We start from the raw sequence: 23,744 nt of genomic DNA on the forward strand, positions 1-23,744 counted from the left end.
CCAACGCCTTTTGCCTGGGACCTATCCAACCTTTCGACCGCACCACCAACTCAACCAGCCACGATGTTACCCAGCGCACATGACGACCTGTTTCGCCTTTTTGGGATTGGCCACAACGCTACCGCCGCAGACATCATCATTGCGGCTGAGCAGGAGACCATTAGGATTGCAAATGCACGCGACACCCTCCTGCAGTTGCGTGACCAAAGCGAGCTTGGAGCCGGCGAGAAATCTTCCGGGCTGATTCATGGAAAGGAGCAGACCTCTTCTGGTTCTAAAAGCTCAAGTAACCACTCGATTGAGCGCGCAATGAAGAGTAAGCATAGCAGTCTACCACTAGCTTCTCGAAGCGCCCCACACAGGAGCTGACCATATGCAGGAGCTGGAGCTGTTTTCGCTCGTCTTTACGATGTGAAGCCTACCGAAAACCCGTCCGTTGCCCGTAGCTGGGCCCGATTCAAACATACACTGAAGAGCAAAGCGTCTTCTTTCTTTCGCCGAAAGGCTCAGACCATGGCTCTGAATGAAGAGATCCAAGCTTCCGTCACTGACAGATCGCCCCGCTCTTCTTCGTCTTCAGGGGTACAGAGCGGCGGCACTGGAAGCATGCCGAGTACCGGGCCCGCCACTTACACCAGATATCCCGGCCTCGACAGGGACTCAGACAGTCTTTCTCGATTCCCGTCAATTCCAATGCGCGATACCCCTCCAACTCGGACCACAGAGTCCACAGCAGGCTTGACTCGCGAGGCACCTCCGCGTGCGTTGCCGAAGCGCGGTGGGGCCAAGTACAGGAGGGAGAGTCTCTTTGGCATCTCCTCAAGACAGTCTTCAGAGCACGAGGAATAGGGACTGAGTCGTCACGGTACCAAAGTGCAGTCGACAATTCCGAGCGGCTTGTAAGACGCTTCCTGCTCCGTGGTTGACAGACATGTCAACCCCAAAGACAGAGGAATAGTGTGCTTTGAGGTGCTTCAGATACCAAAGTGGCAGAAGTGACTGTGGGATCCTCTGTTCCGAGACAACCGACAGGATAATGCTACAATTCTGGGCTCCCAAGGTATACGGGCGGTATACGAGAGATTCCGAACAATGTCATTGATCAGCGGACGCTTTGCTTCGGTCAAAATTGAAGCAAGTTGTAGACTGAGTTCATGAGCATGTGAGCAATGCGGCGACGGGGTGCATTCAAGGAGCTCGCTTGAAAGGGGTGCGTGAGAAGGAGGTCAGGACGCTCGGACTACTTCTGGCGCTTTACTCTTCGTTTTCCATTGAGACAATTAGCATGTTCCAGGCATAGAATTAGTCACCGGCAGTCGGGCGGTCCATTGCAGAAAGATTGCGTTGTTCGTCGCTCGCAAGTCTTGGCATCTGTCCGCGCAGTCGATGTCGTGGTTCGCCGGCACGACAGGCGCTCCCATCACTTGAACTTCCTCGCCAAGAGCGATCATTTCTCCCATATCCATCCATCACCCTCAAGATGGATCCTGATCTCTACCAATACTATCATTCTCCAATCGACATCAACTACTCCATACCCATTGCAGCGATCGTTCTCGCCGAAGAGAGTCACACCAACAAAAGCGACAGCGCGCGCGACTCTCTGCTTCAAAGGGACCACTACCACAAGATGCTTTCCAGCAAAGGCTTTCAACCTTTGATGCGGATTGGAAAGCTAGCGGTTGGAGCACTCTTCTGGTGGAGATCAAAGCAGACCATGATCAGTGAGCACATCCATCCGCCTCCGGCTAGTTGATGCAGATCAATGGCTAACCGCCAACAGCCGCAGATCCGAGAAACACCGCATTACTGCCACATGAAGGGGACCTCGAAAGCCAAAAGCTTCGCAGAGCTTGTGCTGCCAACGCAGCTGGCCGGAACAACATTGAGACGACGGGCCATCCCAGTAGCTTGAAAACTTTACGCAATTCCGGCCGCTCGAAAGCTCTACTCAACAGTCTCAAGCGCGACGAGTCCACCCCGATGGGAAAGCTCATTCCGGCGGTCTCAGCGATCAAGGCGGGAAGCTTGACCGCGATCTCTTCGTACCGACCCTCTGGCGCCAATTCGACCATGGTCTCCTGCGAAGTCTCCCCAGCCGGCCCTGACATCAACGTCGACTCTCTCTCCGTTCGCCAAGGCTTTGGCATCCCTCATCAGAGCTTCAAAGAGTCTCCTGACATTATCTGTCCCACCGGCGGTCCATTTGACGGCAACAACACAGCTCTCGCAAAGCTATCTTCTTTCCCAGAACAGAGCCTGGCAACGAACAAGGATGTTGGACTCGAGCTTGACGAGCAAGATTTCATTTCCGCGGGTGTCTCGCTTCGGGACATTCTCAAGCGCTCGCGCGGCCATTTTCATCGCAAGAGTCTGTTCGAGCTTTTCCCTCGCTAGAATAACACCTCGGGCTAAGGCGCCATGTCCATTGTGTCAAGATCTATCTGATTGGACCACATCTGAGGATACTGCACGTCAAACGGGTAGATCACTGGATCGGAGCATTTTGAGCTCCCTTCCAACCTAGCCAACGTCATTGAAGTGGCCCTCTGTGGCTCTGCAATACCCACTTAATCCTGCACGTTCTACTCTTCGACGGCTACAGGGGCACAGATTTGGATGTGCTGCCGAAGTCTTTCAAGGAAAGAGGTGTTCAAGATGTAAGCGTCCCACTGAAATACCACTCCCTAAGGTACCCGATATTGACCATGTCTACAGGTGACAATTGGGGCTTTGAAAACGGCGACATCGAGGGCGGTTTCGAGATTGGGTCGAGCATGCTGGCACCGGGCACGGCGGTGGCACCAATAATGGCGTAGGTAAGGGCCTGTTCTGTACCATAGTCATAGAGAACAAATCGGATTGCACTCTTGGTTGGGAAAGGCATGCAAGGCATGTCCAACTCGCTCTTAAAAACATTATTGCGTGTGAAGAGCCTCCACACTGGCCCACTATCCCCCGATTCCTAGGGCTTCCACGCATGAACGGCGAGATTGACAGCGGTGGCTCTGAAAATGAAGAAATGATGGACACGATGCTGGATTAGGACGGCTTACTAGAAAGGGATGCTTGGGAACGGTTTCAGCATTCGTGGACTGCTTTTGGCGCTGTACTTTCCGCATTCTCCGAAGACGAATTGCACAGTGCAAATAAAGGATGAGTCTACAGCAGCCAGGCGTAAATCGCAGAAAGATTGCGTCGTTCATCGCCCACAATTCTTGGCATCAGTCCGCGCAGTCGCTGCTGTGGTTGCCCGGCACAACAGGCACTATCATCACTTGAACCTCGCCTAGAGCGAACATCTCTCTAAACACCACTTTCCATCTCCAACATGGATACCAGTTTCTACAAAGACCATCATTCTTCACGTGGTATCAACTCCTCTACGCCCGCGCGTCTCTCCACAAAGAACCAGACTTTCAAAGGCAACAACGTCAGCAACTCTCTGCTACAGTGGCCAAATCACCTGGAGAACTCTTCAGGCAAGGGCTTCGGCATGTTGATAAGAATTTGGAGGGCAGCAGCTGGAGTACTCTTCCGATGGAGGTCAAAGAAGACCGTGACGAGTAAGCACATCCATCACTTCGCCTCCCGATGGTGTCGATACAGAGCAGTGTCTGATCTTCACCAGCCAAGGCCATGGACCTGACCTTATCCTTGCAATCTGATGGCCGCTTCGGACAACAGGGAACAAGAATAGCCTCTATTGGACGTGCACTGGGCGGGCCGAATGTCTACAAGCATGCTCACAGCGGCAGCTGCAACACTTTACTCGAGGGGGCCAAGCTTAGCACTTCTACTCTTGTTGGACTGTCAACTGCAAAGGTCGCGGCATTGAAGGCAGGAACCCTGGCCCCGATGTTCTCCTTCAAGCCCTCAGACGCCAACACCACTGTCGTCTCTTGCGAAGTTTCCCCGGCGGACTTGGATGACAACGTCGACTTGTTCTCCCGTCGTGATGGCATTGAGATCTCTTGTGAGACCTTCATCGACCCAGAAGAGAACACCGCCATGAACGAGAACACTGCACTCCCCATTTCAGAAGACGACGTTCCCGAAGGTGTCTCAATCCGAGACATCCTCAGGCGGTCCCGTGGCAACTTCAAGCGCAAAAGCGTGTTCGACATCTTCCCACGAAACATTTGATGGCCAGACACAAACGTTCTGCGTCCACTTTGCGACATTCGGCACGAGTTCAATACTCAAGGAGGCGACAATTCTAGTGACGGGTCACGAGGGACTTCATAAGCAACTCCTGCCCACGGAATAGTTTGCCCGTGTGGCATTGTTTGAGAGTTTGCCGAGGGAAATGATGTTCAAGAAGTAAGAGCCCACCGGCATCCCATAGTTCAAGGCATCAAATACTGATCATGTCTTCAGGTGGCGCCGGTTTTGAAAAAGCCAGCGGCTTCAACGTTGGCAGTGGCTTCGACAACAGTGGCTTCAACAACGGCCGCTTTGACAGCGGTGGCTCTGAAAATGCGGAATTTGAAGATGTGGACTTTGGGATTGGATAGACAACGGCGTCTGGCGGCTACATCACTTCATCAATACTGGCTTCGACGACGGCTGTGGCTGCGGCCGACGTAAGCTGGTCTTTTGTCTGATCTGCCCTTAATCATAGAGCCCTAGTCATAGAGCACCAGTAGAATTTGAATTCTGCTTGATCCAAGTGTGCAGTGGATTCTCAATGTGGTCCCATGGACATGCTTGCGCGTGAATAGCTTTGACATTGGTTCAGTGCCCCCATTTCCTGAAGAAAGTAAGAGCACAAAGCCGAGGCATGATTCAGCCTGTAATGACTGCACCCACGCGCGATGGCCCAATATCAGAAAGGCTCACTCAAAGGTCCGGGCGAACGTCGGCGCAGCCTCCCTGGTTGTTGCCAGGCAACGACGTCACTCCCACACACTTGAACTTCCGCGCGACCAAAACCTTCTTCGAGCATCATTCATCAACCTTCTCCAGCACTCTCCCCGCCTACTTGATCAAGAGTCCAACGCATTTCAAGATCTACTCTTCCTCCTGTTGATGAGCTTCGCATCCACAGCCGCGGACATCATTTCAGCTGGAGAACAGAATCTAATTCACTCTCGAGCCTCTGCTGCAGAGGGCGGCCCAACCGCCCAGCGTGTCCGCGACGGCGGGACTTCCACTCTCGCCCTTTGCGGTCGAAACAACGAACCCAAAATGAAGCATTCGCACCAGAACGCTGAGAGGCGAGGTAAGCAAGCACTTCTCCCCAGCTCACTCTATTCCTTGGCTTTACTAACTGCCGTCCAGGTTCTTGTTCTGCGCATTCGCGCGACTGCCAGCGTCGTATGACCGGGGCAACCCCAACGCTATCGCGATGCTGCCCGTTCTCCATTCCTCTGGCCCTTTTGCTTTTAAACTTTCTCTCCAACCGTTACTCCTGCGTCCTCGACGGAGTTGACCGTGCGCCCTGGTGGCTTCGAGATACCATCTGCTCGTTACTCCTCCGCGACCACCATGCAATCAGCGATCATGACTCCTCCGTCGACCTCGTTCAACACGTGCGGCTTCTCGTCAATGCAGTTCACGCCTTCTTCGAGCTATTAGAGCTTCCAGCCGACCAGCAACAACCAGCCTGTGCGTCCTTGACAGCGTTGATCATGCGCCCTTGTGTCTATAACTTTTCTCTCCAACCGTTACTCCTTCGCGACCACAATGCATACGGCGGTCATGACTCCTCCGTCGGGCAACTCGTTCAACCTAGGTGGCTTCCGATGCACGCAATTCACCCCGTTCTCAAGCTACCAGAGCTTCCAGCCGGAGAGCAACAACCAGCTTGTGCGCTACGGAGGCCAGTTCCAGGGCCCTCCTGCCAACAACGGCAACGGCAACAAGTACACCACTACCATGCGCCGCCACGAGCTTGATACACTCCTTGAAGAGTACGAGGGCGAAGTCAACGCCAACGGACTTTAGGGTTAGTACTGGAATTCCTCTCTCACAAGAGCACATGCTGACTACGAGCCCCAGCATCGAGCGTGTAGGGATGCTCACCGCTTCCCTACTAACCTTGAATGTCTTGTCCCATAACGGCAACCGCTTCGGTGGCCGTCGCTCTTGAGCAAGTCTTCGCCCCGCCTTGAATTCTTGCATTCGCGTCTGGAAACTTATTCAACACGGGCGGCTTCGGTGGTAGCCTTTCTTGGGCAAATGGAACTTGTTTGCTCATCGCAAAGAGGTGATGATGAAGGGTAAGCGTGAACTGACCCACCTGGCTCATGCTTCGAACTTCCGCTTACCGCATCAGTGACATGGGAAGAGACAGCCGAGGGCTACGTCAACAGGTCGGCACAAGACCTGGTGTGGTACCGAACGGACTACGCAAACTACATCGCGGAGGCAGTCGGCAACGAGGGCGACTTGTTATGGATTTGCTTATGGACACCGGTAGAGTAGTCACCTCGCTTCGTCACCTGGCTGCCCTTATGGCATGCCTGCGAGCTCCTCTTCACAACGACCCAACCAATATCAACCTCACTATGCCTTTCCTTTCCGCGACTCGCGTTTCACCATGCCCTGCTCTCCGGTCTGCAATACGTCATCAAGGAGCGACACTTCACGCTCTTCGGGAGGCAAGTCAAGTCCATCGTAGTGGAGTGCCCTTGGGCGTTCTAGGACAACTTTCCTCACTGACACGCCACACAGTGCACTTCTTTTGCCGCTTTCCCGGTTCTGACGGGTCACTTCGATGACGATGATGACGACACCGCCGATGCCCGTCACCATGGATGGAACTTGCCTCGCGATAGCCTCATGCGCGAGAACATTCTCAAAGCCTCCACGATCTTCATCCATAGGCCTGACAAGCACAAGGACTGTCTACGTCTTCGCCGCGACTCCACAGCCTTCGCGTGCTTCCAACCCTTCCTCGCCGCTCCTCGAGACATGGGGGATGAAGCCAAGCCCTGCGATACTGCAGCAAGTCAACCCGCCGTTGAAGACGAAGGAACACCTTTGACATCGTCTGGCTATCGCGCGACCAGCCCCAACGAAGGGGCATTTCGACATCACTGCGGGCGAGGAATGCGTCCAAGGATTTGGCTGGGATGGGGCAGCTCCTGGAAACAGAAAACGGCCGGACCGGTGCATCTGTCGTACGCGAGGATACTGACACAAGAGCTTGGATCAAATGGGCCTCTCGTCATTGTGTGAAGCCGGAACCAGGCAGAAGAAAGCTCTGGACAAGGGTACACAGTTTTTTAATGATTCGAAGAGTTTCCATGCCGCCGACATGCCATCGTTTTTGGCTGTTTTGCATCCCATATATTGTTTGGCTGGACCGTTCAGAATACCGTTTCATGACGATGTGTCCAAAGGCACGTTGCTTGTGTTTGGCTCCGCCGTTGAATCCCCAGGCATGGGAGACCATTTTACGCGGCCAAGTGTGCAGTCAGGGAAACGTTCTGGCAACCGGGGTAGATCGAGCACACCACAGCAGCAGTTAAAAGCGAAAAACAGAGATTGGTGGACAAGCTGGGCTGACACCGCCAGCGTAGGGACATTCGGTCTGCAGCATAACTAATCCAGCTGTCCGTCTGAAGCATGTCTTCGCTCCAGATACCTGCGCGAGTCCACCACACTTGAACATCTTTGCCTTCCACCACAAGCTCCTACGTCCTTTTCCACCACCATGAGACTGAGGATGTACCAGGCTCTCTACACTCTCCTTGGCTTGAACACATGAGCTCCGGCGGCGGAGTTGATCTTGGCCGCGGATCGGGAGGCCGCTCACACCAAAAACGACCCTGAGCCGGATAAGAAGCAAATATGACAAGCAGCAAGTACATCGCCCCAATCTAGCATCCTCAGCGCGTTTATTGGTAGCTGACTTGCGACAGCCGATACGGCCGAGCAGGTCAACATTACCAAGGTCAACTACAGCTGCGAACACAACGAGATAGAAGCCGATGCGCGACAACGACTTCGACATGGAGGAGACCGAGTACCTCCATGGTCAACTACGACTAGTAGGTGAGATGGGTGGTTCCCCGACTCCCATCGCCTGCCCTACCCGCCATATCGAGGGCCACTCTCCCACCCTGAAGACCAAGGCGGAGGACAGAGGACCACCATCATCAACCAAAGTCCGATTCCCAGTTCCCTCAGCCAAATATCCTTTCCTGCGGCCTACGGAAGAGCACTCGCAGCACATTGAAGCACCGCGCCTCCACCCTCTTCGGAAAGGCCAAGACAATCGCCGGTTTGAAGTTCCCCCAACCGCAAGGCCCCAAGGCCTCGCTCCCCCTGCACCCCCTCAGCACCTCTGGCATGATTTCAGAGGCTTTTGGTTCTATCACAGCTGATCTCGACGGCGATATTCTCCAACTCCCGCGTTATGGCCTCGATGTCCCCCGCGGACGCTCCCAGGCATGCACCCCTGAAGACCATATGACCATCGATTGTGGATCTCCTGCTGGAGGGGTGGCGACGCATATCAGCTTTACGCCTCCCTGCCGCAACTTGACGACACTTACACAATTTCTGCGTCTCTCAGAGGGCGCGTCGGTCAATCAAAATTCAGTCGAGCTCCCTCCTCTTCGCTACAAAGATCCAGTCGAGGCACTCCGCGTTGGGTACGACGACTCTGGCGAGGCAATCTAAATCGATGACGACGAGACTGTGTTCGATCCGGTCTTCTTCAAGGCATCGTCGATCGTTGCCGTCGCCTTCACAGCCGCAAGACTGTTTGCGGCCTCTTCGAGAGCAGCAACTAGCTCGGACTCTTGAATTGAAGGAAAAGGGAGACGACTTGGATTACGTGGGTGCTTTTTACCTGCGATTGGCATGGTATTGGGTGTTTCGACTGAATAGATGTGATACAGCGGTAAGAATCAGGGCGGGAGCCCTGCACAAAGCACGCCGAACGTTTACATTGTTTACAGAACATGGTGGGGGTGCAGCTTCTTTGTGCTCCGTTTGGACTGCAACTAGGTAATGGAATACCGATAGGCGCGGCATTGGGCTGTTATTGGAAAATGGCTGGCTTTTATCAAGACCCCGGTTGAATAGGAGCATTTGCTTCCAAATCAAAGATCATACACATCATGTTCCTCCGCTGGGGCAGTTTGATTTCTGGCCCCACTTTTTCAAATTTGTAACCCCCTACCTAGGGTCCTAGTTCTCATAGGTAGGGCGTAGCTTTTCATGCAACTTGCCTCTTCATCGGCATACACCAGTCACGCAGTCATTCGAAAGACTGAGAAAGAGTTGCGTAGTTTCCACGCGATCAGTCTCGCCGCAAAGCAGACAAGCGCGCGCAGTTCAGCTGAGTACGAAGGCTCAATCATTCAGGGGCCCTCTGGATTTTCATTTCTCGATTGATCCGTCCGCTGAGAGCATGCCCAATAACGCCATTTGGCACTTTCCGATCCACTGCGCGGAAGGAGTATCGCTCGGGGGTCTTCTACCACTCTGGAACAGATGATATTTACTGCAGCAATAAGTAAACACTTTCAGAGATTTGAGAATTTCGAAGGTGCACATGGCATTATCTTTTGCAGAAACTACTCGGTGTACCATATGACTAACTTCGGCGTCCGCCTGAGGCATAAAGATTCACTTCTGTCACGCAGCACAGCCCGCAGCCCACAGCCAACAGCCCGCAGCCCGCAGAGTGTGCAAAGTCCGTGCGGACCCTGTTGTTGCTCCAGATACCAGAGCAGCTCCATCACACTCCACCTTCCATCATCTTGACCCCCCTTTCCTATTGACAACACAACTCCAAAATTTCCACCATCGTTACGCGTCCACATCCTAACGACGCCCTGCACCCAACAGGGCTAGCCCGCAGAGACGGTGCACGCAGCAAAAGGTGAGATGGACAAAACGCAGAACGCCGGGGACTTGCCTCTTCGCAGCCAGACCCAGCAGCAGGAGTGCAAAGGCTGCAAGGCTCCTTGCGACAACATCACGCTCAAGAGTCATACTGCAAGCTCAACTACCGTTTCCGAAGGCCTCATTGTGAACAAGAGTATGTAAACCCTCCCATTCCCCGCAGAACTTCAGAAACCGGGCGAAAGCTGACTGCCAGTAGCACAGCCAGCGTTCCAACAGGAGGAGATGCCTCGAGCCAGCGACCCTCGCACAAACAGTGAGATGGACACCGCCTGTGATACCGACATCCACAAGCAGAGCACTCAGTCCCGCGAAATCTTGGAGAGCACTCACAGCAAACCTGGCCACCCCGCATCCACCCGTTTTGAAGTCAAGCCCAAGAGATTTGCGGGCTTCAAGATCTCCGGCACCCAGGGTTCCAAGAACAACAAATTCCCCTACCAGGGTCATGATGCCGTTCACAATGATCCCACAACTTCTGAGTCTACCTTGGTCACTCCCCATGAAGCGATCCCACTCTCTCGCCAAGATCTTGATCCCCACCGCGGAAGCATCTCCCGGAACGTCCTCATCGCCTCTGGTGTGCAGATTGGAGGCGCAATTTCCAACATCGATTCTCCCGTTCCCTCCCGCAACACGACAACCGTTACCCGATTCTCCGCTCCCCCCGACAACTTTGAGGACGAACTCAAAGAGGCGTCTGCTCTCCCAGACGACCACACAGTCAAACAAGTACCTACCAAGACGTCCTCTCTCCCCGGCGACAATACTGTTGAAGAAAAGTCTACAAATGTTTCTCCTCTTGAGGACGAAGACACTACCTTGGAGGACCTCCTCCTGCTGCAAGAGGTTTTGGATCGTTCGCGTGGTCGTCGTGGACGGAAGACCGTGTTTGGTCTGTTCCCAGGCCAGGACAAGTTCTGAAGCTACATCAGCTTGGCTTTTGAAGTAGAGCAACGTCAACTGCTTATGAAGAGGGAGTAGCAACTGGGTCGAAACCGCTTGGGAAGAGCTCTGTAGAACCGACTTTGACAACCTCGGGTATGTTCCTTTAAAGCAACCAAAACGAGACAGACGTAACGATTCGATTTGAGCCTACTGTCGAAAGACTCCAACACTGACATTGTCCACAGGCACGTCTTCAAGAGTGGGCTTTATGTCTGCCTCGGTATACGGGTTTGTGGAAACGGGTACCACGGCTTGGGGCTGGGCATGTATTGTTCACTTGACACTCTACGTAGTCCAATCGTTCCATTGAAAGCATCTCCTCCAATCTGTCTTGATCCTCGCAAAACGGTAAAGGCTCCCACTCCTGCGTCATTGCTTCGATCTTCCCTGATAAGGCACCCTTTTTAAGCCCTTATCCGTAGTCTGTGGCCGGACCAGTACGAGGTTGCTTACGCAGACCACCATGTCGTCGATGACAGCATCGAAGCTCCTTTCGGCGAAGAGAACGAGATTACTCGAGGACGACCGAGTCGAGGCGCCTCCTGGCAATGAGTACAAGATTACTTTCGCCCGCGAACTGCTCCAACGAATCTTCGATCATTCTCGCCGTCTCCGCGCCCGCAGGCCCGTGATTGGTCTTTTCCCATGCCGAAAGTAGCCATAGGCTGGTATTGACCACGGCTAACTCCAAAGGCGCATTTCCACCGACAGGGAAACCACACAAGTTCTGCGGGACAGGTTTGCCCTCGACTGGTATAGAGTTCGACCTTTCTGCAAAAGGTAGATGCTGTACAGGTAGAGACTTGTTCGGAGCTGGACGACGGAGAATTAATTCCACTGCGCACATTGTGAAGAGGGAAGACAGCGGGACGTGGCTCTTTGTCTGCGGCGACATTGTATATTACTTGGTTTGAGGAAATGAATGGCTTGGACAGTGCATGTACTTTCAATATACTAAATAATTGAATTCTTTCTTTAACTTTAGAAATTCTACTCCATCCTGAGTTAGTCTCATTGTATTGCAATCGACTTTTGCGCGGCAGCAAAGGCTTGGCAGTTCACTTCAGTCTCGTCGAGCAGTCGAGCGAAGGGTCCGTGCGGCCCTGTCGTTGCTCCAGATACCCACCAGAGCAAATCTACTACGCCTGATCCTCTTCACCTTTCAACACACGACACCCATCTTTGAGCGTCATCAATCATCATGCGCCCAAAGACATACGAATCGCTACACATCCTCTTGGGCTTGTCCCCACAGGCTTCGGCCGCAGAAATCATCCCAGCTGCCGAGCGCGAGACGGGCAAGACGCAGCATGCCCTCGACACGCTCCTGCGTCTGCGTTCTGAGAGAGAGAATCCCGCCTACGAGTCTCCCGGCATGGAAAGCAATTCCGATTCGCATCTCAACAGCTTTGGTTCCTCCTCTCAAGAGCCTACCACGAAGAGTACGCCCGTTCTCTGCCACGCAGTCTCCAGCACATCGAGAATCAGCTAACGTGCAGTAGCAGGAAAGACAGCTGGCGAGCAGGATACGATGACCCAGTCCAGCAACGGTCCGAACGTTCTTCAGCAGAACGTGGAATCCCGCGGCACTTGGAAGAGCCTCCGCAATACGCTCAAGAACCGCGCTTCCATCCTCTTCACAGGAAAGACCAGAAGTCTCATGAGCCTGAACTTTCTCAAGTCCGTTCCCAAGGTCTCTCCAATGCAGTCCCAGTTCCCCGGCGGTACCGAGCTTTCCCTGCTATCCAACTCTTCTCCCGACGATTTCAACTGCAAGACTACCCCATCCCCTCGGAACGGTCTCGCCAGCAAGGACGATCGTCAGGAACCCATGCCGATCATTTGTGGTTTGCTTGTCGGAGACTCCATTGTTCATTTCAACTGCCCGCCACCTTGCCGGAACACCTCCAGTCTTACCCAGTTCCCACGCCTTCCAGATGACGCTTTCATCACCGACAACGACTCCGTCACCGAAGGTTCTGTCAACGAGGGTTCGGTCAACGAGGGTTCGGTCATCGAGGACAGCTCTGCCAGCTTCAAAAAATCCCTCCCCGACAAGTATCATGTCAACAACCACTGCTCCGTCAGCGGCGCCCATCCTGTCCACGACCATAGCTCTATCCGCAGCGACGATTCCAGTGACGACGAACATTTTGTCGATGAGAACGGCCAGGTCATCGGTGACTTTGCCTTGTCCGACCAATACTCTGTCAACGAAGAAGAGGTCGTCATCGGCGACGATCCTGCCAGTGATGATCTCGCCGAAGACCCGTCTGTGCAAGAGGAAGACATTGTCTTCGACCGTGCCATGCTCGAAAACATTTTCAACCGTTCCCGCCGCATCCGCCCCCGCGGCACAGTCTTCGGACTTTTTTCAGGCTAAAGGTAGCTTGAAGTCGACTGAATATGCAAGCTGATCGCACCAATTTCGTACCAAGAGACAGCATTGTGGTCATCGCACAAGGCCCAAGATTTGACAGCTGTGATATGGCTTGGGATGGTACTTGAATGTTTCGACTGGACAAGGGCGACATGAGGGTAAGGCCCCAACCGAGCTACGGACTTCGAGGCACCAGACGCTGACATTGTCTAGACAGGATGTTGGGCGCTTGGGTGATAGAGGCTTGGGGACACATCAACGGCGCGAAATGGATTCTCTGTCTACGTGTGTATAGATGGCTTGGGACTACAAATTGGCAGTAGCTCTGATTGGAATTGAATTACTTTTCTCCAAACGAGGTCAACATTCCGCATTCACTGCGCTCCTCCTGCAAACCTTCCGACTGCCGCGCCGGCCACGTCGCGCCGTTGGTGGCCTTTACTGAGACGCCGTTATTGACATTGACAGAATGCGCCCGATAGAGCCTCCTGCCTCCCACCACGATATTTTAAAGTTCAATTCAACCTTCAATGCCCCAAGCAACAGCCACCTGACAACAGTCAACTTCCCGCGATAGCGAACCCAGGTTGTCCCAACTCCCAACATGTGCGGGGAAAGGGAAGTGTAGAAGAACTTTGCTTCCACTGCTGGCACTATCTACCTCGAGGCAGCTGGTCGACCCCTCAATGTCTTTGAAGCCTACGCAAGATAATTGAAAGGCGATTTTCTTCGTACTCCAGGCGCATATCCACAGGACATCACCGAGCGGTCCCGGGGTCACCGCATTTGCAAAAGCGTGTTGGACCCGGTTTCCACCCGCATGGGGCACAGACAGACGTAGAGCTGTGGCGGTTTTCCAGAATATTGACGCGAAGGATCGGAACTGCCAACGTATGGTTGAACGACGGACTTGAGAGACTTCGAATTGGCTGTCCAGAACTGGCAAGGCGAAACCAAGCAACAATCAGAGTCTCCGTTTTCTTATGGGTTGGAGAACATGGGATGTCTAGATAACTCGGAGTGCACTCTGGAATGATATGCTTTTGTCTTGCATCTGAACTGGGTCTGCCATTGGGAGGATTTCTGGACGGCTTACCCGCCTCCGCTCGCAGATTTGCATGCCTTGGACCACAGGCAGGAAAGAGTAGGCACGGCTGTGGTAATTTTCAGCAAGTCCCGTCATGCTCTGCCAATGTCGTCGAGTATTGCAGCGAGCCATCAGCTTCCTGTCCTCGCCAACTAGCGCAGCTTCCGATCTTGACCTTAGCCCTGCCACCGTCAAGAAGCGTCTGTGCGCCTGCTGCCGTTGCTCGGGCAGTCACCTGGGCGAGTCTCCCACACGGCACCGCGCACAACACAACAACAATTTTGCGACATCCAGATGCTCCCATCCTCGAACATGGATCATCATCTTCATCTCAATTCGATCCAGACTGGTGCTCCAGCAGACATGCCTCCCGCCACGGAACCACACACCAACCGCAACTCAACGCGCGACACTTCTCTGCAGACGCGCTCCCAGGGAAATCTGCTCAAGCGCAAAGACTCGAAGCTCTCAATGGGCATGACCACGTTCCCTAGCCTCGACGATATGCGTGCTATTCCCAAGGAAGCACTTACGGTGGAGAAAGGTAATCGCAAACCCCAGCCTTTGACCATCTGATCAAAACCTGACTGCTAGCAGCAGAGAAGAAGGGAGCCACTTTGACGTTCAGCGACAGCTACACATACCAGAACCAGAACAGTGCCGCCAACTCCAATGGCATGCTTGCTGTTGGCAACGGCGAGCAGTACGGCAGGGAGGGTGGCATGAGTCCTCGACCTCCTCTCCAGAACTCCATGGGAGACGACCTCAGCCCCAAGATGCTCAATCATCTTGCGCAGGGTCACGAGATCCAAGTTCTGCGCGACAAAGAAAATGCAGAGGCAAAGGCCAAGCGCGTCTGCCAGCAAAAGGCCATTGAGCACGAATCCTTCGGCAGCAAGAAAAGCCTTCGCAAAACCTTGAAGCACCAAGTTTCCACCCTGTTCGGCAAGAAGTCCCAGACTGTTTCGGCTTGCAAGTCCAGCAATTCCAACTCTCGCGCCGACTCATTGACCTACCCCATGACTCCTACCACTGGTGCTGCGCATCGCCGCGGACTCGATCTACCACGGCCTCCAATCTTCATCGATCACAACAGTGCCCGCCGCAACGGATTCGATCTCCCACGCGAGAGAGTATTCGGTGACTACGACGTTGATCGTCGCCACGGACTTGATCTTCCCTGAGAGCCAGTCCCCACCACCTCTTGTGCCTTCAACAACGCTGTTCAGCACAACAACTGCTTGCCTCCCTGTCGCGACCCGGCCGTCCTGGCACAGTTCCCGCCCTTCTCCGAGGATATGCTGAGTGTAGAAGGAGACGCCGAGGTCTCCAGCCCTCGAGCCGATGAGACCCCCGCTGGTGACGTTCCGATTCAGGACATCATACAGCGCTCCCGCGGCAATTTCAAGCGCAAGAGCATCTACGGCGTCTTTCCCAACGAGTGATGTCCCAGAGACAAGAGGGCCGGATCGGATCCGAGGAACACTCAGGAACTCCCACCTCTGCTCATCGTCTGGAGAAGGAAGCATTCGCATTTCATCCTCGGCACGACGGTTAAGGGCCATCCATGCATCGAAGTCTACTTATCCCAGCCGGTCTGCTTTGGCGGAAACAAATTGAACACACGTGGGGGAAGCCATGCAGGCAGCAGCGAGTGCTGGCAGGCCAAACTTGGTGTACATACCTAACAACGGCTTGGGATAAGACTGTTACCGCTCCAGGAACGTGAAAAAGAGGTATTCACCTCACCAAAACCCTTCTCTGGTGGACACTGAATGCTGACATTGTTCACAGCGAGCCCCGAATGCACTCAGTCTGTACTATATCTTGCTTTAGGACCACAGTAACATAACACATTTTTCTTTGTTTGCAAAGCGCGTGCAATGCTTGATTGCAGGTGATTCAGAATCTTGACGGAAAATACCAGCCCAATGAACATGACTAGCATTACCTGCAGCATGTCTTCGCTGTACTCCAACACCGTTTCGTAGTGATCAAATCCTTTTCCGATAACCTCGTGTTGCGCGTGGCTGCTGCTAACCGCTTGTCCCGGAGTGAACGCGCCTGAATAAGTACCGTCGCAGCGATGACAGATGACTTCGCTGGATCCCTGGTTGGAGTTGCGCCGCACCAGCAAGGCACAGTCTTCGAGCCCTGCCTCATCTGGACGAGGCGCATCCACCCCGAGGCGTCTACAAGACCGACCCGTTGTAGGACCATGAAGTACTATACATCCACTTCCCTCCGAGAAAAGTCCAGGACGACCGCGCTCGGTGGGGGTGCATGAGACGCCAGCCACAGGTGTCCTCTCGACGCTCTAGCCTGAACACACGACACTTGCCGCCATCAAGAATCAAAAATCCGATTCAGACTCGAATACACGCAGTTTCCGCTAAATCGGCATTGGCCTGCCCTGCGGGACACCGGTCCATCTGTATATCTGGACCTACGTTTCCCACTGACGCAGCCTGAATCTGTCCTGGAAGCTCACTGGAATCAGTATTGGACATAGTTGATTAATTTCTGATCTCGAAGCTTCAAATACTAAGAGTGCATTGAAAGCGCCACGGTAGCGACGGTCTTTTAAATAGACTGTCTCTGTACTATACCTGGACATGACAACCCCTTCTCCCCTTCTGGCATCCGTCAATGTGCCGCTAGAGCGACAGATGATGCAGCATCTTGACTCGCGCCGGTTGCGACATGGTTCAATGCCACCCGCGATGTGTTGCTGCTTTTCCTCCACACCGCCAGCAGCGGCCCAGCCCCTGACGCCGGCCATCTCGTGCAGCTTGCCACGTCTATTCAGCATTTTGCAACTACAGAGACAGGTCTCCCCCATGACTAGTGCCGCCCATGGAGAAGCCATTCACCAATTCCCATATCCGTTTGATTCCAAACTACCAGCGCTTGCATCTGCCCCTACTTCTGCGGCATCCGCTTGCTGTTCGAAGCGCCGCCGACGACAAAGGAATGCAACGCGCGCAAGTGTCGTTGAGCTTCCCACCTGCGATACACATGCCGACAAGAGGACGAGTCTTTGCAGTTCAAACTCTAGCTGGATCGCAAGTGCTCCGCAACGCACATCCGACTCTTTTCCTTGAAGAGCTTGTGCGACGCTTCCAACAGAAGTGAATCGTCCTCATCCATTGGAGACGAGGAATGTTGCAACACGTAAGACGCCTCCCTCCAATATCCTCGCGGTTGAATACTTTACTGATGCAGGTGAGCCGCCAGCTAGACTACCCCGTCGACAAAGCTCAAATTGCTTGAGCCGCGCCCCTCCTTCTTCCCTGCGGCGTTGTGGGTGCCGAGGCATATTTGAAGTCCCGGTCGCCATCCATTACCCAGCCCGCGGATCGGATCGCCGCCAACTTCCTTCAAAGCTCAACCTCAAAGCGGCACAACACCAGCAAAGTTCCCGACGGCAACGTCTGCCAGCGGATCATGACTGTGGTATCGCTACACCTAGACCATACATCACACCTTTTGGAGGCATCGTCCACCAAGAGCTGCCTGTGTGCAAGGTTTGTCGGCCAAACTGCCCGCCGCAAGGTTTTGTCGAGTCCCCGTCCAGGGCATACAGTGCGGCAGCAGAATGCCCAACATATGTGGATGATTTGACAGGAACACAAGTGTCAGGGAGGAGATAACAAACAGCTCGGCGTAAGACGAGGAGCATTCGAGACGCGAGAATCGTGACGAGTACAGGCGCGTATGCCTTTGCCGTCGTCGGAATTTTGGGAGCCCCGAATCTGGATGGCTCCGAAGGCGACGCTAGAAATGACGAGCCTCGGAGACGGCAGCGCCAGCCTTCAGGGATACCTCCACGGGGTTTTGTGGCTTCCAAGTCTGTCCTTTTGCTGCAACCTCTCCTTTCGACAAAGTGAGCAAAGAAGTCCTGCACAAGATACAGACATCCAGTGACCTCTCCCACTCCAGTATCCAGGACCGAGGTACTGCTGGCAACTGCGGGCTTTCACGACCCGGGCCTCAAAGCGTAGCATCACGCCAGACTGGGCACAAGTGGCGCACCGATGATTCATTTTGCAGTGTCACCATTAAGTCCGGTATGCTTGCGGCTCAAACTGTTGGAAAGCCCGAGAATCCATTCGAAGACGCTGTAGTGCTGGAAAAGCATGCCACTATCCACCGATTGAGAAGAATCCTGCCGCACGCGGACGACGTGTTCAGAAAGATAAAGCGAGTGGATGCCATGGTGGAGCGTCCAAGTTCAATTTGGCCCGAAAGCAAATGCGCGCAGCAGCTCATTTCCAGTCCTTGCGAACGTCGTCTTGCACGGAGAGAGGATGCCACGCCCTTTTGATGTAACGCTGGAGATTGGTAGGATAGGGAGGTATTTCAAGGCGGCATGCTTGAGGACTGGTGCCTGGGGTTGGTGGTGATTAGCTCAATGCAACTGAATTCAAGCGGATGGTTGGAAAGATCCTTGAGTGACAGTCCGACGGCAAAGGATGATGGCGAATGAGCGCCTGCCAGATGCGGGTGGAAGTGGTGTGCTTCATGCGTCTCTCCGGGCACCACTGGGACTTCAGCGATGAAAGTGATCATCAGGCAGAATTCCAAGAGGAAGGCGAGCGGTATCGGTTTACCAAATCTAACCCAAAGGCGACTCGGTATCGACAAAGAGAGCGCTTCCAGGGCCTCGTCTGGATGAAAGTCATTGAAGTGATCCCCCTCAACTGCGTGCTGCTGAGTATCGGGGTTTGCCCATTTCCACCGGCCCCGAAGCAAGCTTTCGGCAAAGCCTTGGTCGTGGCTGGACTGTAAGGAGGAAATGTAGACGGGCAGAGCTTGTGACTCAGGAGCTTAAAGGTTGCCTTGGCTTTGACATGTGTCCGGTGCCTCATTGGTGTAGTATGTCCTGCTGACTGACACCAAGGAGGTGACTATCGTAGGCATGCCGGCTTCGAGGAGCATGGCATGACAAAGGGCGGAGTGCACGAGGGTCATGAATGCGCGGATCGCATGGAGAGATGGTCACAACGAAGGCACTTTGAGCTGGAATTGTGGCATCCGTGGAGCTGCATAGCGCCTTTGAAGAGGATTGACTTAGCGTAGCAGACAGAAGGCCCTTTCTCTTTGGTTCCATAGATGCCAATGACAAAGATCAGGCATCGATGAGGCTTCCAAGCTCATCCCTCGCCGCGCGAGTGCCTGCTGCGAAAGTGATATCACATGACGAGGCCTCGCTTGTGGTCGCTGCCTGGATGCACACCACTTCAGAATCAATTTCGCCCGCCCAACCCTCCGCAACCAACTCCAAACAACCACCAAAAACCCACCAAAAAACTTCAAAACCATCAAACGCTCAAAAAAACGTCAAAACACCACAAAACCATCACCAAAAAATGTCAAAACCAACAAAACAATCGCCAAAAAACCTCAAGACACCAAAAGCACCAAAGTGTATGGCTTCTGTAAGTCTCCATCTCCCCGAAGGTTGCATCTCCCTGCTTGCTGACTATTCGCCAACAGTGGCCGCTCCACAGCGGCAACCCAGCCACTAGACAGTGATGGAAGGATGGTGATTCATCCAAAGCCCTCTGAAGCCGCTCTTCAGGTAAGCTTGCCTCGCTCTCTCGACGCTCCTGACTGCCACTGACTCTCCAAAGAGGGCTTCTAGGGACCCCAACACCCCCGTCAATGGGTGGTCGGGTTGCCTCACTTCATTCGCGCAACCCGACTGCCCGTCCAACGTGGACGACGACGTGTAAGTTTGGACCTTTCGAACTCACATTTACCAAGCTGACCTCGTCTGGCTCTTCTCCACAGCAATCGACATCGTGTCGTTCCACGAGCGCCTTGTCGCTCACGGTTGGCCGAGAGACTTCGGCTCCGGCAAGAGCCCCGCGATGTCGTATGCTACGGTCCAAGGTCCCGAGGCCCTCGTTGAAAAGTTCCGCAACTCCTCGGTCATGCTAGAGACGTTCGACTACCACCCAGTGGGGCTCGTTCGGCAAGTGACGGAATTCCTTGGGCATGCTATGGCAACTGCTCTCATCATTGCGTCATCTAGCGATAGTCCACAATGTAAGTCTACTGCCATGCCCTCATGAGAATCAATCAAGCTGACCTTCACCAGTTGTTTCACCGGAGGAGTGAGCCTTGCGCACCGCTTCGCAAACCAACCACAAGTTCCTCCCCCGTGTCGGTGACGAGCTTGCATTCCCCGGTCCCAACAATGTTGGGGGATGGCAGATGGCACCCGGATTTTACTGCAAAAATACGATATCTGTATGGGCGGAAGATGAAGTGGATGGTTGTTCACCCGACTCTGGTTGTATGGGATCTGGAGACCAAGCTCCAGCGTTCCCGCCAGAAAGCGGAGACGCAGGGTAAGCAATTTCGTTTGGCCCTTTTCTTCGTTGACGTTACTGACCTCAACTTAGGACTCTGAGCGACGCACACCCGCGAGGACCAGCGTCGTGCATGGCACAGGATTTTCTGTGGTTCTACCTAGGCTGTCTTCAAGGCAACGATGAGGCAAGACTTCAGCGGAACAGGGAAGGTCAACAACAGAAGACTGTTCAAAGCCAGCATCAACTGTGGCTTTGAAGATCAGGAGAATATGTCATGTGGTATCGGCACCTGGTTGGGCGCCTGGAAGTTGTTGTGGGACTTGGGGAGGGAGTTGCTCTCAACAAATCTAGCTAGCGCGGGCTTACGCTCAGTCGCTCGTAACAACAAGGCTACTCGACTACTTACACAATTTGAGATGCATTGCCCGCAGGCCATGGGACATTATTCGTGACCGCGATGAGGATGTTTGGCACTGGATGCAGGATTCAACATTGCTTTGCGGTTGCGGTTAAAGGGACGGGCTCGCCATACACTTCCTATGCAGGCCTCCAGCTGCTAGAATACAGACTTATCGTTGAAGATTAAAACATTGCAGACATCGTCTTTGCGTCCATGCTTGAGCGCTATATTGCAGCCTCTGTCCACTGCCCTTACCCCAGCGCGCGGGGGTCTGACTCTCGCACACAGTCCAGTCTTTTTCGGCGACAAATAATGCTTGCAGGTGAGTAGACAAGCCGGCCACTCGTCCAAACCATTTGCTGTGGCAACTGCCTGTTGGGTAAACTTCCTGGCGTTTGAATTCTCTTCCAGGCTGATTCCATGGCCGCCGACGAGCATAGACATAGATGTGAGCCACAGCCACCGTCTTTCCAAGACAGGCCAGCATCTTTCGAAACTCGAGGGTGCGCTGCTTCCCAAATCTTGACGTATATACAAAGTGGGAGTGATGCTTACCCGGAGATCACCAAGGTGCGCTATTTAGAAGCTCCTCGTCCTCTACCTTCCCTCGACTGCACGACTCCACATCACACCTTGCCAGCTGAGCACCTCGCCAACTTACCACATCACCACCTGCCTGACTCACCACCTACCTAACTCACCACCGACCATCTGCCCACCACCAGAACTCGCTTCACTTCAAGAATGGAGCCAAGATTCCTTATAATCGTCATCTGGGTGTCCATTTTCTCTGGCTCTACGTTCTTCACCACTTTGCCCCAAACTGCCTCATCGCCGAGTATTCGAGCTTGCTGGCTACGCACATTTGCATGACTGCATCAGCTCCTCCCACGGACCCCGGCCCGCCGCCATACCGCCTGAGTGTCGACACTCCTCCACGGTACACTACAGAGGCATCGCTGTAGGTCAATTCTTCGCTACTCGCTGTGTTGCTTCACTGACCCAGAAATCCAGGCACTACCTTCCAAACTCCAACTCAACAAGACCTGTGGAGCCCGGCTCCATGGTCTGAGTGCTGTTACAATTCTCCGCCGCGGACAGGACAAGGTGAGCACAGGCACACCCTTTACTGCGAATGCCGCGCTAACCAATCGCACGCAAGGCGAGCGTATTCGAACTTGGGACAACGCACCGCGGGAAATGGATCAACGTTGAAGCAGAACAGACATTGCGCCAGGACATAGTGCATGGGGCTTGTTTTGTTTTTGAATTCGGGTTCTGTGAAGGGTCGATAGCAGCAACTTCAAGGCATTTGCTTTCAGAAACGATACATGTCATCAATGAAAGACTGCCTCGGCGCTTGATTTGCTTTGTCCGCAACCACTCCATTGTTGTCAACACGTTCGGGACTCAAAGGACTCCGTTTCATTGACACCATACAGGCTTCCGAGGTCTGGTAGCAAAAGTGGTGACACGCGTACGATTACTCCTTGTACCTCTACTCAAACGACTTGGTGAACTCTATAGTACAGCATTCGAAGGCGCTCGAATGCTCCCTGCACATACACATTGATGCACTGAAATTTTCACCAACCCTGCGTCCGCTTCCACGTGGCTGCTTTGTCTTAGCTGAGATCCTATGTGAGCCACATTCTTGCTGCCAAGCTTTGACTTCTTTGTTTCAAGCCACGGCCATGTTCTTTGAGCTCCATTCGTTATCACATTTTGCCAGGTGTATATATTTCGAACAAGGCAACGTACCAAGGAGAGCATCGACACTCATTCTCCATTCAATATTTGTTTCAATCGATTCTGGTAATCGACTCTCTTTTCAGCCCTTTTCTGCACCTTCAAAATCTCAAAATGGACTACAACTACGAAGATAGCTCTGATGAGCACAGAAACAGCGATCAAAGCAACAACGACAGCGCGATCTGGTCTGGTAGCGAGAGAAACGCCCGCGCATCACCGAACTCGGGCAGCGTCCAATCCGACAACCAATCCGACGACGAATTCGACGGCCAATTCGACGGCGAATCCGACGAGCCATCTGACGACCAATCTGACGATGGCCTTTATATCGTCCACGACAATAATCCAGATCCTCCAGCCGATCCCAATGTGTTTATGATCCAATTGATGGCCCAGAACAACTTCTTGGCCAATTACGTTGCCCTCGCCAACTCCTTCAACCACCTTGATGACGATGTTACGACCGCCATGCGCAGAGCCATATTTTACTTTACCGCGGCTTTCCGCATGGTCGACATCGCCTACTCAGTCTTCAGCCTGCCAGCTTTTGGCGACATCTGGGAAGCCATTGGCGGGATTTATATGCGGCGGGGGGACGTTACAGGTATCCCTGGTGATGACGATGGGGTTCATGTGTCCGAAGTTGGCGACATGTTGTTCAACCACATACACTTTCACGCCTTACAGCACGAACCGCACGCGGGGAATCCGTTCTACTCGGCGTGGTCCTTGAGATCGCTCCAAATTCGATTCTTAGGCATGGCCTATGCGGAAGTCCGTCGTGTTGTCCACGATGGCAACTTTTACATGAGGCGATGGGGGCCTGATGTGCAGGCGGCTACTGTGCGCGCAATTAATGAGCTCGACATCCCAGGGCAGACCTATCACATTTTTGTTGACAACTAGAGTATTTGAATAGATAGAAAAGAATTGAGAGTGGTGTCATTGATACCTCTTTGTGGTGCTTTGAGTAATGTGACTGGGGCA

General features: G+C 53.5%; 11 protein-coding genes across 11 annotated transcripts; all 11 read left to right on the forward strand.

The window, feature by feature from the left end:
- Positions 1-63: 63 nt before the first annotated feature.
- BKA78DRAFT_364026 (uncharacterized protein) lies at positions 64-849 on the forward strand (the record flags this gene model as incomplete). Its single annotated transcript, XM_066892506.1, has 2 exons — positions 64-316; positions 380-849. The coding sequence occupies 2 exons, from the start codon at positions 64-66 to the stop codon at positions 847-849; spliced, it is 723 nt and encodes a 240-aa protein (XP_066738275.1).
- A 631-nt stretch (positions 850-1,480) lies between these two features.
- BKA78DRAFT_300758 (uncharacterized protein) lies at positions 1,481-3,046 on the forward strand (the record flags this gene model as incomplete). The annotated part of the gene is made up of 4 exons (XM_066887275.1): positions 1,481-1,724; positions 1,784-2,375; positions 2,606-2,815; positions 2,884-3,046. 4 exons carry the CDS (start codon positions 1,481-1,483, stop codon positions 3,044-3,046), a joined length of 1,209 nt encoding a protein of 402 aa, XP_066738276.1.
- Positions 3,047-3,639: 593 nt separating this feature from the next.
- Positions 3,640-4,146, forward strand: BKA78DRAFT_300759 (uncharacterized protein; the record flags this gene model as incomplete). Its single annotated transcript, XM_066887276.1, has 1 exon — positions 3,640-4,146. The coding sequence occupies one exon, from the start codon at positions 3,640-3,642 to the stop codon at positions 4,144-4,146; it is 507 nt and encodes a 168-aa protein (XP_066738277.1).
- A 224-nt stretch (positions 4,147-4,370) lies between these two features.
- Positions 4,371-5,949, forward strand: BKA78DRAFT_300760 (uncharacterized protein; the record flags this gene model as incomplete). The annotated part of the gene is made up of 5 exons (XM_066887277.1): positions 4,371-4,496; positions 4,518-4,586; positions 4,681-5,224; positions 5,284-5,610; positions 5,738-5,949. The coding sequence occupies 5 exons, from the start codon at positions 4,371-4,373 to the stop codon at positions 5,947-5,949; spliced, it is 1,278 nt and encodes a 425-aa protein (XP_066738278.1).
- Positions 5,950-6,463: 514 nt separating this feature from the next.
- On the forward strand, positions 6,464-7,185 carry BKA78DRAFT_364027 (uncharacterized protein; the record flags this gene model as incomplete). Its single annotated transcript, XM_066892507.1, has 2 exons — positions 6,464-6,559; positions 6,679-7,185. 2 exons carry the CDS (start codon positions 6,464-6,466, stop codon positions 7,183-7,185), a joined length of 603 nt encoding a protein of 200 aa, XP_066738279.1.
- Positions 7,186-7,961: 776 nt separating this feature from the next.
- On the forward strand, positions 7,962-8,634 carry BKA78DRAFT_300762 (uncharacterized protein; the record flags this gene model as incomplete). Its single annotated transcript, XM_066887278.1, has 2 exons — positions 7,962-8,117; positions 8,170-8,634. 2 exons carry the CDS (start codon positions 7,962-7,964, stop codon positions 8,632-8,634), a joined length of 621 nt encoding a protein of 206 aa, XP_066738280.1.
- Positions 8,635-9,849: 1,215 nt separating this feature from the next.
- BKA78DRAFT_357911 (uncharacterized protein) lies at positions 9,850-10,791 on the forward strand (the record flags this gene model as incomplete). The annotated part of the gene is made up of 2 exons (XM_066892317.1): positions 9,850-10,003; positions 10,067-10,791. The coding sequence occupies 2 exons, from the start codon at positions 9,850-9,852 to the stop codon at positions 10,789-10,791; spliced, it is 879 nt and encodes a 292-aa protein (XP_066738281.1).
- Positions 10,792-12,016: 1,225 nt separating this feature from the next.
- BKA78DRAFT_357912 (uncharacterized protein) lies at positions 12,017-13,198 on the forward strand (the record flags this gene model as incomplete). Its single annotated transcript, XM_066892318.1, has 2 exons — positions 12,017-12,257; positions 12,318-13,198. The coding sequence occupies 2 exons, from the start codon at positions 12,017-12,019 to the stop codon at positions 13,196-13,198; spliced, it is 1,122 nt and encodes a 373-aa protein (XP_066738282.1).
- Positions 13,199-14,645: 1,447 nt separating this feature from the next.
- BKA78DRAFT_357913 (uncharacterized protein) lies at positions 14,646-15,727 on the forward strand (the record flags this gene model as incomplete). The annotated part of the gene is made up of 3 exons (XM_066892319.1): positions 14,646-14,826; positions 14,880-15,415; positions 15,512-15,727. The coding sequence occupies 3 exons, from the start codon at positions 14,646-14,648 to the stop codon at positions 15,725-15,727; spliced, it is 933 nt and encodes a 310-aa protein (XP_066738283.1).
- A 4,431-nt stretch (positions 15,728-20,158) lies between these two features.
- Positions 20,159-20,408, forward strand: BKA78DRAFT_357914 (uncharacterized protein; the record flags this gene model as incomplete). The annotated part of the gene is made up of 2 exons (XM_066892320.1): positions 20,159-20,336; positions 20,389-20,408. The coding sequence occupies 2 exons, from the start codon at positions 20,159-20,161 to the stop codon at positions 20,406-20,408; spliced, it is 198 nt and encodes a 65-aa protein (XP_066738284.1).
- Positions 20,409-22,868: 2,460 nt separating this feature from the next.
- Positions 22,869-23,663, forward strand: BKA78DRAFT_300767 (uncharacterized protein; the record flags this gene model as incomplete). Its single annotated transcript, XM_066887279.1, has 1 exon — positions 22,869-23,663. One exon carries the CDS (start codon positions 22,869-22,871, stop codon positions 23,661-23,663), a length of 795 nt encoding a protein of 264 aa, XP_066738285.1.
- Between the last annotated feature and the right edge of the window lie 81 nt (positions 23,664-23,744).

Source organism: Phyllosticta capitalensis (assembly GCF_038381095.1).
Source record: "Phyllosticta capitalensis strain CBS 128856 chromosome Unknown BKA78scaffold_14, whole genome shotgun sequence".
NCBI classification, from domain to species: domain Eukaryota; kingdom Fungi; phylum Ascomycota; class Dothideomycetes; order Botryosphaeriales; family Phyllostictaceae; genus Phyllosticta; species Phyllosticta capitalensis.